We start from the raw sequence: 19,578 nt of genomic DNA on the forward strand, positions 1-19,578 counted from the left end.
TCATGAGATGCTGTCCTGTGTGTGTTTGCTCCTGCTGTGTTTCCATGGAGGGGCTGGTGTATGTGCGTGTGTGTCCGAGTGAATGTGGCAGAAAGTTAAGAGCTGGACTCTGCCTGTGGTAATAGCCAATCAAACCTTCATGGAGAGCACCTGGGTGGCTCAGCTGGCCACAGGCCTGCCTTCACCTTGGGTCATGATCTCAGAATCTGGGATCAAGCCCTGTGTCAGCAGGGAGACTGCTTCTGGCTTTGCCACTCCCCCCACTCGCTCACTCTCTCTCAAATAAATAAATAACATCTTAAAAAACCAAAAACTAAGCAAAATTAACCTTCATGGAGAAGCGCTAAGTTCTTTCCTTGGTCCCTTCAGGAATTTGGTGGTACATGGTGATTTTCATGCCCATAGTTTTCCAAGAATGATTTTCTTTGGTCTTAAATTTAAAATAGTCATCTTCAGCCTCCTGCCTTGAACAGAGAGATTTCCTTCTTATAAACAAGGCAAGTGCCACCCAGAGAGGTTGAGAAACTTATTTAAGTTCACATAGCTCATGATTGGGGGAGAAGGGGCCATACCTTTGGTCTTTTGTCTCCCATCAAAGGGGTTTTTCCATCAGATCATTTTGCAGCTCATTTGAGGTGACCCCTGAAGTAAACAAATTGAATTGTGTCCTCTGCTTGTGTTTTGCAGAGTGTTTCAACACACATTGCATTTGTGCATGTTTAGGTGCATGAGGTGTTCTCCAGCTCACAGCAACCTTGTGGGCCCCCCTGGTCCTCTAACACATTTGTGTTCCCTGCTTGGGGTTGTGTACGTGGTAGCTGTTGACTTTGGAGTCTGTTAAACATGGGTTACGTTCTGCTACAAGTATGCTGTGTAGCTTTAAGAAGGTGGCTTAATGGCTCTGATCCCAGTTTTTCTACCAAACAATAATAACCCTTGACTCTCAGTGGCCTTTAAAAGAGTAAACACACAGCACTTGGCACATGGTCTACGCAAGCATGTAGTTGACACTCAGAACACATTCGCTTCCTCCCTCTCCCCCATGATAACCATTTTAGCAATGGAGATGTCCTAAATGTATTTAATTTCTTTTTTTTTTTTTTTTCTGGAGTAACAAGAAGCATATGGAGGAACTCTCCATCGGCCTCATTTAAATTCATTTACACTTTCATGATCACTGTGGACCCTCTGACATTTGATCAGAATGAACCTCTTAACACTTTATAGCTCCGAGGGAAATGAAGCAATAAGTGATCTTGCCTGTTCAGATTAATGAGAATGATTAAAACAATGGTGCCAGGGAGACTTACCCTTGCTTCCCTGATCCAGAGATGACCTTTATTATTGCTTGCCATTTATGTAACCGGCACTTCATTTTGCCAAGTGCTTTGTAGTCACTTTTTATTAGGTACTTCCACCGCAGTGCCATGAGTTAGACTGGTTTTATTACCTCCTGTATGGCTATGGTAAACAAAAGAAGAGGATGATGGAATATTCCCTCCAGCTTCTAGCATCGTAGAGCTTCTGCTAGAAGCCTTCCGTATGTAGATGCTTTCTTCAGGGTGTTTTTAATTGTTACTCAGGGACAGAATTTGCTGGCTCAATCCTTCATGTTCTAGTAGGCAAAGTAGAGGGCTCCAGTCCCCAAGCAGGGGTCTGGGGAATCCCTCTCTGAGACATCATTGTATGAGGATGTCCCTGATGTCCCTGTCCTTGCCTGCTATTAGTCTTCCTTGCTTCTGACATAAATTGATACATTTCTTTGTTTATTGGCTGTCTCTCATCTCCCCACAAGAAGCTAAGCTCCCTTTGAGCAGGAACTTGGTCTAGTATGTCCAATGCTGCATCCTCAGAACCTACAACAAGGCCTGGCACAGAGCAGAAAGATGCTCAGCAAGTATTTGTAGAGTGAATGAATGAAAAAATGGATAAACAAACCTGTCAATTTCCAGGCAGATTTAATGGGGCCCTGTCACTCTGCATCATCCTGAGGTGGTATATGTCCATAGACTTTGGCATTTCCTCATTTTCTTAATTCACAGCACCTGGCACACAGAAAATGTATAATAAATGTCATATAAACAAATGAATACATAAAAGAATGAATGAATGAACAAAGAAACAATAAGACATCTTGGCTCTGAATCTTAGAGGTACTGAGTGTGTCAACAAGGCTCAATTTTAACCATTTCATGATGCTTTCTTTCTCTTTTTAAAAGTAATCTCTACATTCAACATGGGGCTCAAACTCACAATCCCAAGATCAAGAGTCGTATGCTCTACTGACCTAGCTCGCCAAACTCCCCAATGCTTTCTTTTTCTCAACCATCATTGTATTTAGAGGTAGTATCCCACTGACTCCCAAGTTGGTATAAGCCTACTGTCTCCCTAAGTGACTGGAAGTCCAACAATGGTGAACTGTTTCTGGTAGTTCTTTTATGATGGCTCCAGTGAAAATCAGGAGAGGTTCATTTGTGAACACTCCTCTTGGGAAGATGGACCAAAGCAACTGAGTCTTCTCTCACAGTTGCCAGAGTAGTTAAGCACTTAATAAATCCTTCTTCGGTGACAGCAGCCTTGTGATGGCCAACCTCAGAGATAGTGGATGGAGGCTTCCTTGTGAAACACCTCCAGAATATTAAGCCTGGTTTGGAATCTACATCTTGGAGCTCTAAGCAATACTATGCCGTCTGATGGAAGACACACAGATTTATTCCCCACACAGCCATATCTCCAGCCTGTTAGAGGTGCTTCAGTCCATTCGTTACAGGCAGTGGAGCTGTGGTGTCTCTCTGCCTCTCCCTCGGGGAGGTTTAATTGACTGGGGGGCTGTGCTGGGATGTCAGAGGCTGCCACACTGGATAGTGAAAACCAAGGCTAGTGAATCTGACCACAAGGGCAGCAAACCAGACAGGCCTGTGGACACAGAGGGAAATAATGGGCATTCCATTCTCCCTTTCTTCCCACCTCCTTTTGGTCTCTCCATCACCAACTGCACCTGTCCCAGGGCAGCCAGAGTTGGGAACAGCTGGAGAACCCTGGTGTGTTTTTTATTTTGTTTTCAAGACACTTCCCTAAATTCACTCCAAATTTACTTCTTTTTTCTTTTCCACCAACTTTTAATTTAAATTCTGGCAAGCTAACATACAGTGCAATATTAGCTTCAGGTATAGAATACAGTGATTCGTCCCTTATATACAACACTCAGTACTCATCAGTGCAAGTACCCTCCTTAAATATCTTTTGTAATGCTCATCAGCATGGATAATGCATCATTCCCAGGAAATCCCACGGCACTGCTTTTCCTTTGAACACATCTCATTGGTGTGGTATCATGGAAAGAGCTCAGAACTAGTCATCAAGGAACTGGTCCTGACCCTACTGTGACCTGACTTATGGTCTAGGAAAGTCACTTCCGTTCTCTGGATTTCAATTTCCTTATCTGTAAAATGAAGGGATTGGATATGGTGATTCCTGAGATCCCTTCCTGTTCCAGAAGACATTTATTGCTTACTCTCTGCAGTTGAAGCCAGGCCTCTCAGCAATGCAGAGATGGAGGAAGGTCCTGTGTCTCAGAATTTTGCAGAGATGGCATTGCAGTCCTGCGATTCTGTTTTCAGAATTTTCCATCTTCAAAAGCCTTTTTGTTTAAAACAAACTCAGCTGGAATTGCTTCATGAAGCAATAATGGAGGGGAAAAGAAATGGCAATTCATTGGGTACCAGTTGAATACCTGCAAGCTAAATGTGCACTTTGTATAAACAGTATCACATTTAATGACCATGGTATATTATAAAGAAGATATATTGATCCCCATTTACACATAGCGAGGCCAAGAGGGATGAAATAATTTTCCCAACATTTTACACCTGGGAGGTTGCAGATTCAAATCTAAAAATGGAAATCAGTTCTGTTTGAGACTAAACCCCCAGGTTTTTCATGCCCATCTTGCTGTCACCCAAAACAAAGACTGTAGGACATGACCCATGGAAAGGAAGATTACTGGCTGCTGGAAATTCATGGTGGAATTGGAAACTGATTAAGTCTCAATGAAACATTAAACCAAATAAATACCTACTGAGTATTCGCTGAGTTGCTGAGTGTTTAGTGAGTTCCTATGAACCACAGGCTAGCTAGGAGCAAAGCGGGGAGACGTCCCCTATATAGCCAGATGTTGTTGGACTCCTAATGCCTTTCCTTGGACCACAGGTCATTTGAGATCCAGGCCACATTCCCAAAGGACTCCCTGCTCTCCATCCTGATCTACGACCATGACATGATAGGGACAGATGACCTAATTGGGGAGACCAAGATTGACCTGGAAAACCGTTTCTACAGCAGACACCGAGCCATTTGTGGCTTGCAGAGCCAGTATGAGATGTAAGTTCTTCCTGCAAGGGGCAGGGGAGGGGGACACAGCTGGGTCCGGCCAAAGCTCAGCTTGAATGTCTCAGAGGGGTTCCACCTCAGCAGAGCTGGTTTGGGAAACCATGTGCTGCCCTTGAGGGTGGTTGGGGCTGGGGAGGCAGCACTGATTTAGAACCCAGGGGAGGTTCTTCAAGAGTCAAGAGCTGAATCAACATGTTCACTCAATCAGCTGGGCCTGGTGGGCAGAGTTGCAGGTGAAGAATGATATTAGAGGAAGAATAATAGAACACAAATGCCAATATCCCAGTTAAGTGTAACGAACATTCATGAGTGCTTATGATATACCAGACACTGTATCTCATTCAGTTCTCTCAAAGCCCATTGAGGTGTTATCCCTACCTTACCATTAGGGAGGAATGGACCAGCTCTCACTCTTTACAATGATTTTAGACTCTACTTCATTAAAAATTTTTTTTTCAAAAAATTTTATTCACATATTTGAGAGAGAGAGAGAGAGATTGAAAGAGAGAGCATGCACATGAGCAAAAGGAAAGGCAGAGGGAAAGGGAGAAGCAGACTCACCACTGAGCAGGGAGCCCAATGAAGGACCCTCAGATCAGGACCTGAGCCAGACACTTAACCGACTGAGCCATCCAGGTGCCTCTCTGCTTTATTTTATTTTATTTTATTTTATTTTATTTTATTTTATTTTATATATTTTTAAGATAGATTTATTTATTTATTTATTTATTTATTTATTTATTTATTTATTTATGAGAGACAGAGAGAGAGAGAGAGGCAGAGATATAGACAGAGGGAGAAGCAGGCTCCATGCAGGGAGCCTGACGTGGGACTCAATCCCAGGTCTCCAGGATCACGCCCTGGGCTGAAGGCGGCACTAAACCACTGGGCCACCCGGGCTGTCCTGCTTTATTTTAAAATACAGACTACGAGCTTAATTTTTTAAGTGTGTTTTATCTTAAGAAAAATCTTAAGAATTTCAGCCAGAAAAATATAAGAACATTCATTAGATTTCCATGGTGTAATTTTAGAAATGTTTTTCTTGAATGTAAAATAATATATATTCATTGCAGAAAATTGAGAAAATACTGAAAGTACAAAATTATGCTCAAATTATTCCACCCAGACATAATTTATGTAAAAAATTAACTATTTCATTTTAGTATCTTTCCTATGTTGTTTTTCCCTGAAGTTGGCCTCACACTATCCATGTCATTTTATAAGCTGCTAGTGGCATCTACTCTTGTATCTTAAGCATTCTGTAGGGTCTTTAACTATTTTTTAAAATCATTATTTTTTTAATATTTAATGTATTTATTCATGAGAGACACAGAGAGAGAGAGAGGTAGAAACGCAGGCAGAGGGAGAAGCAGGCTCCATACAGGGAGCCTGACGTGGGACTCGATCCTGGGTCTTCAGGATCATGTCCTGGGCTGGAGGCAGGCACCAAACTGCTGAGCCACCCAGGGACCCCCGAAATCATTATTTTGATAGCCTAGAAATCCAGTTCAGTTTTGGGCCCTTGTAAACCCTGAGGTATTTACAATCCCAAGTACCTGAAAAGGTGCCATTCAGAGAATGATTAGTTGTTCTCCCTCTGAAATCAGGAAAGGAAGCCACAGGCCAAGATGGTGCCTCTTCTGTTCCTGACAGTGGAACCACCAAGAAGCAGAAGAGATGGCTCTTCTGTAAGGGACAGAACAAAAGTACACAAGAACCTCGTGCAAAGAAATCCAAACAGAATGCAGATGGCTGACTGCCAAAGCGTAGTTTGGGAGGGGAAGCAAGGAGCAACTACTTAATGAGGACAGGGTTTTCTTTTCGGGTGATGAAAAGTTTGGGGAACTAGGTAGGGGTAGTGGTAGTACAAGATTATGAATGTACTACATGCCACTGAATTGGTCCATTTTATATTTATGTGAATGCCACTTCAGTTTTTTTTAAGGTACATGTCTTAAAAAACACAACCAAACAAAAACTATCTGCAAAGGATTTTTATGTCAAGCTGCTCAGAAGTCCTGCCTTTCATACAAGTATGCAGATGCAGAGGTATGAACCAGAAAAGAGAGAAAACAAAACAACGAATATTACCCCAAGTGCATAGAATATGGCAAGAAATCTGAAGGAAACCACAGATCATACTTAGGTGGTCTTTTTACTAGATACTTTGAGTATGTCCTCCCAGGAGAAGGCAGGCCTCGCCCTACCCATCCTTCCCCTTCTTTTCAGAGAAGGATACAACGCCTGGAGAGACACATCCAAACCCACTGAAATCCTCACAAAGCTCTGCAAAGACAACCAACTGGATGGACCCTACTTTTGTCCTGGGAAGATACAGATAGGAAATCAGGTCTTTTCTGGAAAAACAGTCTTCATGGAGGAGGATACTGGTAACTCCCACAATGTATCCTGCTGACATGCTCTTCTTTCGAAATGCCTGTTTCTGGTGGTATTTGTGGCTGGGGATAGTGGCCATCTATTGTAAACTAATCACGCTCATGGGTAGGAACTTCGGAAAAGTAAGGAGGATAAAGAAAATCACTCAGAATCCCCAAATTCGGAGATAAGCATGCTGCATGCTGGTGTATTTCCACAGTCTGTGTGTGTGTGTCTGATATTTTCATAGACTTGGAAGTGTACCATATATAGTTCTGTATCCTGCCTTTTCTATTTCCAATAGATTGTGATGCTTTTCCTTTGTTCTTTGAGACTGTCATTGATAATACTCCTTTTTATGGTTGTGTCATTTAGTTGCATTCTGTCCATTGTTTTTTGTAGTGACACGATGCCACCTTGAACTTCCTTATACATATTTTTGCATATTTCTGAAATTTCTATAGCATATATCACACAAATGGGATTGTCGTGTTCAAAGGTAGGCAGTAACCTTAAAATGAGTATTATATAAAAATAAATAATTGGACACATACCAAATTACCCCAAGAAATAGTATACCGACAACTCTCTTATTTCAGCACCAGGAAGCAGATTTTCCATATAAGCATCAGGGGGATATACCAGGAAGATCCCAGAGAGGCTTTCATAAATTTAGGATGAGAAAAAAAGCCACCTTTACTTTACTTAATGATACAAAACAATTCTCGTAATAACATTCCCGTCCATTTGATGCAAATCAGTAAGTGCAGACCTATAAATATGCAAAACATAGGTTCAGAATTTCTGATGCAAAGCACCCAATTAAGGACATATCACTGGGTGTTTTCACAGTGTTATGGTGATCCCACCACTTTGATGCCTAAATTTCTTTCACCTTGTTATTTTGACCCTAAGAACCTCTTGAAGGTTTTTGCATGTAGAGTAATTGACATTTAGATAAGATATTAATGACCTATTAATGAATTTATCTTGAGAAAAATATTTTTTCACAATATACTTTCTTAGGCCAATTTAATTCCTTGGTCAGTATTCTACATTTCATGATGAAACCATATATATATATATATATATATATATATATATATATTTTTTTTTTTTTTTTTTTTTGCCCAACAAAAATCTGAAATGATGTTCCTTTCAGTTGGTCAAGAACCAATTAAACTTTATGTTCACAGATTATGTTTACAGATTTTAGTTCACAGATCATGTGTTTATCCCCATCAACTTTTACTGATTGTAATTATTGCTATTGGGAGATTGTGTGTGTGTGTGTGTGTGTGTGTGTGTGTCCTTTTAAAAAAACTGAATTCAACTTCCCTGTGTCAAATTTGGCCATTCTAAACTTTATCAAAAAGATTTGATTTTTTTCCAACATCTTTTGTGTTATTTTTGCAAGTACTTTTTCTATCAGTAGTTTTTATTATGTGTCACCTTCTTTGGTAAGATAACCAATTCGAGAATCTTCCCTATGAGTAGGTGTGTTGGTGGGAAGACCTCCACGAACAGATACTGTGTGAACTTCACTACCTTATTCAGGACCACCCTGGTCCACAATACCCTCTCCTACTATGGTGTTAGCAGTCTTATAACTCCAGGAAATATATCCTTTCTAGTACCTCAAAGCCAAGCTTGCAGTTCTTAGGCTCTTTAGGAATGAGATTCAAGGGGCAGATGGAGCCCTGAACTCAGACCTTGACTGCTCTCTGGTCTTCTTGTCTCACTTTCAGCTCTCTAAACCTCCTGTCTCCTTCTCATCCTCTCCCCCTACCTCTTTCCATTTTCTTTTTGCCCTTTTTGTCTTTTTTCAGTTTTAATCTCTCCCTGTGCCTCGGTTCATTTAAATTAAACCTTTAAGGGAGCATTTAAAAGTGTGCCTGACAGACCATCACTGTTCCATTACGGGAACCTATATCTGACAAATGTCTTTATTTTTTCTCTTCCCTGCAGAGCAGATGGTGGAGTCTTATGAGCACCTGGCCCTCAGGGTTTTACACTCATGGGAGGATATGCCAGAGGTTGGGTGTAGACTGGTTCCTGAGCACATAGAAAGTCGGCCGCTGTACCACAAGGATAAGCCAGGAATGGAGCAGGTAGTGGCCGAGATGGTTCTGGCTCCAGTAGGAGTGTTCATCCCCAAGGAACAGGACTTTATCCCTAAAAGTTAATCTCATGTGCCCTAGAATAGTGGTTCTCAACCAGAGACAATTTTGCCTCCCTGCCCCCGACTTTAGCAATGGCTGGAAATATTTTTGATTGTCTCAAGTGTGTGGGGGGTGCTACTGGCGTCTAGTGGGTAGAAGTCAGACATACAACCAAACATCCCTTACTGCACAGACAGCCTCCCACACCAAAGAATTATTTAGCCCAAAATGTCAGTAATGTTGAGATTGAGAAATTCTGCCCTAAAGCAAGAGTTGGGTTTAGTGCTTTTTGCCTTTTTAATGGATTTGAGTTATCACACTCTTTTGAAAGAATGCTGATATTTGAGAAACTTCAAAACCCATCTGACATGCCCCAGACCTCGTCCAAAATCTATCAGTAACCCCACAGCCCATTAGTTTCCCCAGAGAAGCAATAGATGGTGACTTATTTTGAAGAACTGGCAAGAGGAAGCTCTGTGGAAAAAAAACCAGAGATCCAGGGTTATGAGTTAGAAGGGAAGATCAACTTTATTAAGAGCCTTCCTGATACATACTTATTAATTATATTACATAATTAATAGTATGTAATATTATTCATCTTAATATAATTAATATGCAATATTAATAATATGTACTAGACTCTTTATGTAGGTTATCTCACCTAGTTAGGATCACTATAAATTTGTTTATCCAAATGATGGCCATTTTGAGAATGAAAGAGGTTGCTGTTAATAACTAAGCTGGTACAAAGGGCACCACCAGAATTTTCCTAGACAAAGAGGCGTGTATGGGTCACCTTACCTTTATTTCCTTATACAGCCTCATTGTGTACTTACTATGATCCTTCTAAGATGAAGAAATTGAGGTTCAAAGAATTAAAGTAACTTGCTCAAAGTTACTCAGCTATTAAGTAGTAGAGCAGGATTTCACCCAGGCTGTTTGAGTCTTAGTCCTATCCCAGCTCTGGACTCATTCACTGTGTTGCTTGGGCAAAACACATGAGCTTGACTTTGATGGAGCAGGAACACCCACACTGCCATCTCAGCAGTGGTGGGCTATAAAACTAGTGATAGCATGTGTGGGAGAGTGCCTTGAAAGAATAAGCTTTTATCAGATATAGAAGCCTGTGATTGGTTCCTGAAGTTTACTACCAGATGTTTAAAATCATTTGGTTACTGGTATCCATCATTTTGCCATGTGGCTCTTTGGTTACAAGTGAACGTTAAGGTCTCCTTAGAGACCCTAGAATTGTAACCTCCATTAATTGGTTCTTCTCTTCCCAAATACTAAACGTTTTGCTTACATTGTCCCTTCCCCAAGAAAGCCATTTTCTTTTCTAGCCAAAGCCACTCCTTTACCCAATCCTACAGATCCTCCCTTCTCTGTTGAAAATGCCACTTCCTTCATAGGAAATCTCCCCTTACCATCCCAGCCCTCTTGATCACTCACCTTTGTCCGAGCTGATAGAATACTGAGAATGTATATAACACAGCTGAGCATTAAATTCACTGGGCCTTCTCCCCACACGGGCACTCAGATCCCTTACAACAAGGTAAATTCTGATGTATGGAGTTCAAAGCAATGGATGGGAGGCCTCATTCTGCTACTAATTAGCCACAGGACTCATATCATTTCTTTGCCTGCTCTAAGCCTTGGATTTTTTTTTTAATGTTTAATACAGAAATGTAGCTGGGGTAAGCACGTATGGAGATAATGATGTTAAAGCACAATGGAAACAATGACGCACGATACCTCTGACAGACAGCATTATCTTTTAATCCTTAGGAGTTTATAGAAAAAGCAGAGTCTCTGGAGTCAACAGACAAGGGTTCAATCCAGACTCTGCTACATATTGCCTCTGTAAGCACGGGCAGGATGTTTCCTCATCTGTCAAGTAGAAATAATAACATCTACCCATTGGGGATATTGGAAGAATTCATGTAATGTTTTGTCGAGTGCATTGCACTGTGTCTACCCATAGTAGGTGCTCAATAAGGATTTGCCTGCCCTTCACCTGCTCTTAACATATGCTCTAATTCTTAATAAAAATGTAAGTTTTATTTTTGTCAACAAATATCCTAAGCATGTATAATAAGAGTAATATACATATGATAAGATATGATATATAATTAACATTTATTTCTAGTAAAGGGATCTGTTAAAACCATGAATGAGAAGTTGCCCATATGACACCCCACCAAAGTTAAAGGATATCTTCTTTTTTTAACAAGGGCCGCCTGCAGATGTGGGTGGACATGTTTCCCAAAGATATGCCTCAACCTGGACCACCTGTTGACATTTCACCAAGGCAACCAAGAGGGTACGTCAGCTGCAACCCAGAAGAGACTATGGTAGCCTACCAAAAGATCTTGACATTTGATAAATTATATTGATTGTTGTGTTGTAACAGCAGTTACATTGATCAGTCAACACTTGATAATCACATTTCACTTTCCATCTGGCTATTTACCACAGGGATGAGTGGTAATAATGGTAGCAGTGGTGATGGTTGAAATGCTGGCCTCTGCTTTACATAGGGGCCACTGTGCCTCAGCATTTTCCAACATTCTGAAAACTTTCAGCTAATGGAAGCAATTTCTGCTCAGAAAACTTCATGTCCTTGGTGATTCCAGCTGGGACACTTGGTTTTGATGGAACCAAGATCCTGAGTGTTGATATTTTTGAACTTGGTCAAGTTGAGGAGGCCTATTGACTCACAGTAATACCAGAATCCCATAGACACCAGCTGACTCGGCTTTCAAGGTCGTCAACCTAATGCTGCCTTCTCTTATCCCAGGTACGAACTGAGAGTAACCATCTGGAACACTGAAGATGTCATTTTAGAGGATGAGAATATCCTCACAGGACAAAAATCAAGTGATATTTATGTTAAAGGGTAAGGTCTTCAACATCTCCCCTCCTCCCCTCTTTGACCCCTAGCCAAACGTATGCCTCATGGAAGATACTCCACCCACTTCCCACAGAAAGAGTCCATCTAGTCACCTTATTAGATAAAGTCACTTCCTTTTTTTTTTTTTTTTTTATTTATGATAGGCACACAGTGAGAGAGAGAGAGGCAGAGACACCGGCAGAGGGAGAAGCAGGCTCCATGCACCGGGAGCCTGACGTGGGATTCGATCCCGGGTCTCCAGGATCGCGCCCTGGGCCAAAGGCAGGCGCTAAACCTCTGCGCCACCCAGGGATCCCGATAAAGTCACTTCCTTTGTCAAATACTATTCAGTCATTTTGCTAAGAATTATTATCTTATGAAAATATTTTTGTGAGAAAATCGTACTTTTTAAAAGATTTTATTTATTTATTCATAAGAGACAAAGAGAGCAAGAAGCAGAGACATAGGCAAAGGGAGAAGCAGGCTCCCTGCAAGGAACCCGATGAGGGACTGATCCCAGACTCCAGGATCACGCCCTGAGCCTAAGGCAGATGCTCAACTGCTGAGCCACCCAGGCATCCCTGTGAGGAAATCTTATTATGTAAACATCTCTTTCAGTTAAATGTATACCTAAGCTTCTTGAGTGACATTCAAAATACCTTTACACCTGAAGCATGTAGAGACATAGTGCAACTGATGAGAGATTCATTAAGAAGATTATAAGGCTAATACAAAGCTAAAAGTTGCACCTTCCCCTTTGCTAGTTTTACTGATAGGAAAGATGCCAACCTAGGACTCAGGAAACTACACGTGCTTGTGCTCTCTCTCTCTCTCTCTTTCTCCCTCTCTCAGCTGTGACACAAATGCCTTGGTAAGCTTCCCTCAAGCCCCTAGGCATGGAGGCAGATGAGGTGGTAGAGAATCAGAAGCGAAAGTGATTCAAAGATGTCCCGGGGTAAAACCCATTTCAGAAGTAGTGAGCTCATCTCAGCCTCATTTTAGTATCTCTTTGCCTTCCCCAAACAAGGAACCTTCTTCACTGGCTCCATTTCTAATATGCCATTGATTCTTGTCCATTTTGCTTCCCAAATAGCTGTCATCACTGTCCCTTTCCATCCTCACCATTCCGCCACCATAGTCTTTCTCTCCATCATTTCTTGCTGAGGCCACTGAAGTACCAATACCATGTGGATCGGCCTCTTTGTATTCACTCTTGCCTCCTACAACTTGTTCTTTATGCTGAAACATGGGTTATCCTTTCAAAATACAATCTGATCAAGTAAACCTGTACTTTAAACCCTTTAATGACATCCTATTTTCTCTGGACACAGATTCAGATCCCTAATATGTTCTAAAATATCCCATCTGACTGTCCCCTCCTAGCTCTCCAGCTCCATTTCACTCCTTGTTTTGTGCTCTCTAGTCATGCTAAGCTTCTTTCTCTCATTATAATATGCCACCACAGGGCCTTTGCACATGTCTTCTGGTGACTTCTACCACCTCCTCATCTCTCCATCCCCTGTCTTCTGTGGTAGTATCTCTATGAAGGCAAGGACCATCTCTGTGTGCTTCCATTACTCCTCTAGCAACTAGCTCACTCCTTGCCTCATAACAGATACCACATATATATTGGTTGAGCGAGCACCATCTTTACCTAAATAATTGCATCTGTACGCTAAGTGGTACCACTCCTCTGGGATGAAGAAGGTCTTTATCCTTCCGTGACCTGTGGGGAAGGGATATCTGCTTTCAGAAAACAAGTGGTTTGGAATTACCAGTTAGTTTGAATTAAAAGCACCTATCTTCTCAATAATTCACCAGGGATAAAGTGCTAGGGGAAGATGTATTAATGGTAGCTTACTTTATACTGGAGATGGAGGAGGATAACTAGGTAATACTAAAAGGAAATAACATTATATGTAACTTGGAGTACACAAAGCCCTTTGTAGCTATTACCTCTTGTAATTCTTCAGAGCAACCCTATCAACTAGGTCCTGTCATGGCCTCCATTTGCCAGATGAAATAAAGTCATAGGGCTTCTCCAGGGCTTTCTAGTTAGTAATGACAGAGCTAGGATTACAATCCAGGTGGGTGCAGACAGGCTTATACCCTCCATGCCACTTCGATGCAGGCCTGCTGGGTTTTGAGATACACTCTCAGAACCAGAGAGGAGGGAGCCAACCATAGACTTGAGACTGAGAGTCTAAACCAGGCCAATTGTAGAGGCCCCAGGCTAGTGGGTATCGAGGTAGCCCCAGGGAGAGAGGAAACTGATTACTTTCTCTTCACATTTCCTGAGTCTTCCCTCTTTACTACATGGGGGTTCAGGTCTACCCCAGAACAACTGGAGACATCTCTCGAACCTGGCTTAGAATTAGTCTTGTTTCTGTTTCAGACCCTTTGATTCCTGTTTCTCTCTTTCAGATTCAATGGAAAGAAAGTTCCATCTGAATCTAACTGTATCATAATTTAAAAACTACAATCTGTGACCACACTGAAATGAGTCAAATCACTCTTGATTATAGTGATGCTTGAATAATGTACTCAGGGACTCGGGATGTCTAATTCTTTTTTTGTTTTTTAAGATTTTATTTATTTATTCATGAGAGAGGCACAGAGAGAGGCAGGACATAGGCAGAGGGAGAAGCAGGCTCCCCATAGGGAACCTGATGTAGGACTTGATCCCAGGACCAGGATCATGCCCTGAGGCAGACACTCAACCCCTGAGCCACCCAGGCGCCCTCTAATTCTTTCTCCATCTTTATTCAGGTGGATAAAGGGTCTGGAGGATGACAAGCAGGAAACAGACGTGCATTACAACAGCCTGACTGGTGAGGGGAACTTCAACTGGCGCTTCCTGTTTCCGTTTCAGTATCTCCCAGCTGAGAAGCAAATGGTCATTACCAAGAGGGAGAACATCTTTTCCTTAGAGAAGATGGAGTGTAAGACACCAGCTGTCCTAGTGCTCCAGGTTTGGGATTTTGAAAGGCTGTCCTCGGATGACTTCCTGGGTAAGCCAGTGGCTTCATAAAGTTCATATTAATGTTAGGATTTTGTCCCAGTTTTTGGAGAGCTTGGTCTGATTTAGTTACAAAGATAATAATTTCAGTGCTATTTATGAATAGCAAAAAATTAGAAACACTTCAAACAGCCATTAGTAGGGGATTGGCTGAATAAGTTACGGCGTATCCTTATAGTGGAAGACACATTTTCAAATAGACTTAAATTCATCTTTGCTCTACTGCTAAAAAGCTGTTAAATTGTGAGCTAGTTACTAGTCCCCTCTATGCCTCATTTTTCTTCAGTTATAAAACAGAGATAGTAATATTACATACCTCAGAGAGTGTTTGGAGCTGTACATTTAAAGTACAGCTTCAAATCTAATATAATTTTAAAATTTAACTTAATATAATTAAATATAAAATTAATATAACTTAATATAAAATATAATTTGATTTAATAATTTAAAAATATAAAGTAAAAACACACATAACACTCAATAATGATAGTCCTGTAGCCATTAAAAATATTTGAATATTTAATAAGTTGGATAGTTGTACAGGATGCAATTAAGTGAAAAAAAGAGTATAGAAAAAAAATCCCCTTTCTGCAAAATACATGTTTATATGTATCAGAGTCAGAGATAGAGACAGGTAAAAAAAACAATAACTGACAGGATAAGAACTAATGTGTCGAGCAGTGGACAACTTTTGGGGGATGGCATTATGGAAAACTTTTCCATTAATTTCTGGTTTCTGTACATGTTCTAAATGCTCACCACTAACAAATATTCTGTAATAGGAAAAGGTTATTAAAGAGAGAGAGATAAAATAAATACTCTCATAGTGTTCTCTTATTCTCCATAATAGTCACTCATTGGAAATACTTTGTTGAGAGCCCACTAAGGTCTTGGAGAGTAACTATGAAGACAGTAAGACTTAGTCCTCCAACTGGAAATGCTTAGGGGACTCAAAGAGAGAGGTGAGTTGGGGGAGAAGCAGGTCCATGATAAGGCACAGGAAAGCTCAGAGAATAGGCACAGAATCCCCGTGCACTCAGGGAGTTCACAAGATGCCCAATAGTGACAACACCTGAAACTGAGGCTTGGAGGTTATATCTTGTAGCCCTGCCCTGTCTTCTACCTGCTACCACACTGGGTACCTTGAGGGCACCAAACATATCTTGGTCATATTGTATCCCTCAAATCCTAGTACATACTAATGATCCAATGTGGTGCTGGTTGAAGGACTAATGAATGAATGAATGAATGAACAGGTGGGTGAATGATTGGTGGTGATGGATACTGAAGCTCTTCCATAACTGTCAAGGGTATCTCTTCACAGGCTCCTTGGAAATGAACCTCAATAGTTTCCCCCGAGCAGCCAAGTCTGCCAAAGATTGCCAACTCACCAAGTTTGAAAATGCAAGTGAGGAGAGCAAGATCTCCATATTCCAGCAAAAGCGTGTGCGGGGCTGGTGGCCTTTTGCTAAAAGCAAGGAACTCACGGTAAGTGGCTGCTGTAGGAGACAGGGCTTGGGGTGGGGGGTGGGGGGGAAGGTTAGGCAGGCAGGGGACATCATGCTCTTTAAATGAGTCACTTTGTAAACGTCAAATCAAGTGCCTTGAAGTGACACAGAGCACTTTAGGGCAAAAGTTCTGTTGAGAAGCAAGAATTTCGAAAATGTTATAAATGCATTAAGCTTCTGTGTTTCAGCGTGCTTGATTTAATAGCCATGTCAGGGTGGTTTTCTAACCTCTGGCTTGAATTTGTGCCCCTGGCATTATTTTTTTCCCACATTTCTTGAAATTATGCATTAGGTCTTCACTAATGTACAATCTTAATGGAGCCACTTCATCCCTTCACTCTCAAATGCGGGACTCAATTTTGAAAGTGATCCAGACTTTAAAACTTGGAGAGAGCCATTTCCCCTTCCCCTGCATCGCCAGCCTGGTCTGTACTTTGTGGCACCTGCTGTGGGCGCTCAGTCCTTTTGCAAACATTAGGAAGGAAATTATGCAGCCTTCTGAATATCCCTCCATAAAGGAGGGTAGATGACCCACGTGATGGGCAGGGTTGAGGAAAGGGAGTGCATTGGTGGCACCTTTCCATGCTGTGTCCTCCTCTTGGTAGAGAGCATATTGTCCCCTCTGCTCCTGCATCCAGTGGCAAAAGCACACCTGGATTGGAACCTTCTGGCCACACCTGGTTCTCTCTCACTGCTGTAGGGGCCTAATGTATGTGAAAGCCAGGGATTCCTTTTGCACCTGATTGGCCTGACTCCATGGCATCTAGTTTTATTATGTTTTCTGGAAGATTTTCCCTTCTCGTCATTCTCACTTGCACCCCCTCTGATGGACAAGGTTTGGTCGAGAATGAGGCTGCAGGCCTCACAGGCTTAGTACATAACAGAAGCTCAGTCAGTGAATTGATTGATGAATGAATGAACTCAGAAATGAAGTAAGCATGGCCTCTCCCCTCAACCAGCTCAGAGTCCAGTGAGAGGGACAGATGTGTCAACAACCCTGTTGCATGCATCCAATAGTCAACGTATAAGTGACACAGGGAGGAAACAAGAGGAGGGAGAAACCTAATTCTCTCTGAGGGTGTTGAGGAGTCAAGTAGAGCAGAGCAGCATTTTTTCAAGAGCAAAGGATGACAAAAAAAGCATTTTCTAGATGAAGAAGAGGGTGGCTATCTACTTCAAGTAGAAAGAACCCTGAGAGCACAGCATGGAGGCATGATGCATCCCTAAGAGAAGGGCTGATGGCCCGCTGGTCAGAGTTGCCAGAGTTCAGCATGAGGTCAAGAAATGGGGACTGCCAAGTCCTAAAATCCAAATTCATGTCTTTTGACATAATTCCTGTTTCTATAAATTTGACAGTAATTATGTATGCATGATGACATACTGGCAGCCATCATTTATTACATTTTTATAGCCCTTTAGAGTCTGCCAACTATGTTCAGACTTCTGTTTTTTCATTTGATCTTAGTTGACCCTTTATTTCTGTCACATTTCTTTCTTCATTTCATACAACAAATATTTATTGAGCATCCATTAAGTGATAGGCCCTGGGAATAAAATTTGAGTTGTAACAGACATACGTCTCTGCCAGCATGGAACTTACAGTCCAGCTTCAAAGACCGACAAGTGCAAATGCAGAATCACACATGCACACCAAGAACCCAAATACTTAAAACAAGGGCTGGGGAGGAAACAACGTGCTGAATTAAAGCATATCCAGTGCAGATATTCTCACTCCATAGGGTGGTGGGAGGCCTTTCTGTGACTGTGGAACTTTTGAGTCCTGAAGAATGAGAAGTAGGGAGCCATCAGAGAGAGACAAGAGGAAGTGTGTCACCAAGCAAACACTACAGGCAAAGGCCCTTGGGTAGGGGAGGAATGAAAATACAACGCCCCCTACAACAAGCACATGATGAATGAGGGTGATGCCAATGAAGTGGAAAGGAAACTAGAGCCAAATCACACAGCCCACAGACTCCATGTTGAAGAGTTTGGATTTTATCCTCAAAGCAAGGAAGCCACTGAATGGTCTCCAGCAGGGAGGTGAGGGGATCTGACTCACATAGGAAACACAATCCCTCATTGCTTATGTGGACAATGAGTGGGAGAGGGTCACAATAGAAGAAGGGGAAGAACTAGGTAGAAATGTGGGAAGAAAATGATTAAAATGTGTCTGAAACATAAACCTAGAGAAGAGTATCTTTGGAGAAGGACCGTTGGGTCACTGTGTCAGATGCCCCTGAGTGGTCATAAAAGAAGCAGAGAAGTGTCCTTTGGATTTAGCAATATGGAGGTGACCTTTTGAAAAGTAGTATTGCAAAGGCTCATAGCAGCACTATTCATTAGTGCTGCTATTCACTATTCACTATTCATTCATTCAATAGCAGCACTATCTCCCAAAGTGGAAAATCCAAATATCCATCAACTGATAAATGGATAAATAAAAGATGATATATCCATACGACGGAATATAATTCAGCCATAAAAAGGAATAAAGTGCTGATACAGGCTCCATCATGGATGGACCTTGAAAACATTCAAGTGAAAGAAGCCAGTCACAAAAGACCACATACTATATGATTCCATTTATAGGAAATGTCCAAAATAGGCAACCCCCCAGAAAGTAGATTGGTGGTTGCCAGGTGCTAGAGGGAAGGGAGATGGGGAGTGACTCCTAACAAGTACAGGATGCCTTTTTGGAGTGATAAAAGTCTTCTGGAATTAGACAGTGCTGATGACTGTACAACTTTGTGGATATACTGAAATCTATTGTGCACTGTAAAAGGAGGGACTTTTTTAAAAGATTTTATTTATTTATTCATGATAGACACACACACACACACACACACAGAGAGACAGAGACAGAGACACAGGCAGAGGGAGAAACAGGCTCCACACAGGGAGCCCAACATGGGACCCAATCCCGGGACCCCACGATCATGCCCTGGGCCAAAGGCAGGTGCCAAACTGCTGAGCCCCCAGGGATCCCTAAAAGGAGGGACTTTATGTATGGGAATTGTATCTCAATATTTAAAAAGCAGTTCAAAGGGATGGTGAAGACAGGCATAGGCTAGCATACACTGCAAAGTGAGTGGGGAATAAGCTAGTAGAGACATGTGTAGACGCTAAAAGCCTTCATGGTTCCGCCTTTCATTCCTCCTCTCAAACCACACTAGCCATCCTTAGCTATTCTTATCCCCAGCCACTCCCTGTTCCATCCCACACCCCTGCTTTTCC

General features: G+C 41.8%; 1 protein-coding gene across 1 annotated transcript in view; it reads left to right on the forward strand.

The window, feature by feature from the left end:
- FER1L6 (fer-1 like family member 6) overlaps positions 1-19,578 on the forward strand; it is a 155,533-nt gene that overhangs the window by 117,940 nt on the left and 18,015 nt on the right. The window contains 7 exon segments of the mRNA XM_038555452.1: positions 4,210-4,380; positions 6,619-6,779; positions 8,734-8,876; positions 11,159-11,247; positions 11,725-11,823; positions 14,587-14,828; positions 16,161-16,324. Coding sequence (XP_038411380.1) covers positions 4,210-4,380; positions 6,619-6,779; positions 8,734-8,876; positions 11,159-11,247; positions 11,725-11,823; positions 14,587-14,828; positions 16,161-16,324 — 1,069 coding nt within the window.

This window comes from Canis lupus, chromosome 13 (genome assembly GCF_011100685.1).
Source record: "Canis lupus familiaris isolate Mischka breed German Shepherd chromosome 13, alternate assembly UU_Cfam_GSD_1.0, whole genome shotgun sequence".
Classification (NCBI taxonomy): Eukaryota; Metazoa; Chordata; class Mammalia; order Carnivora; family Canidae; genus Canis; species Canis lupus.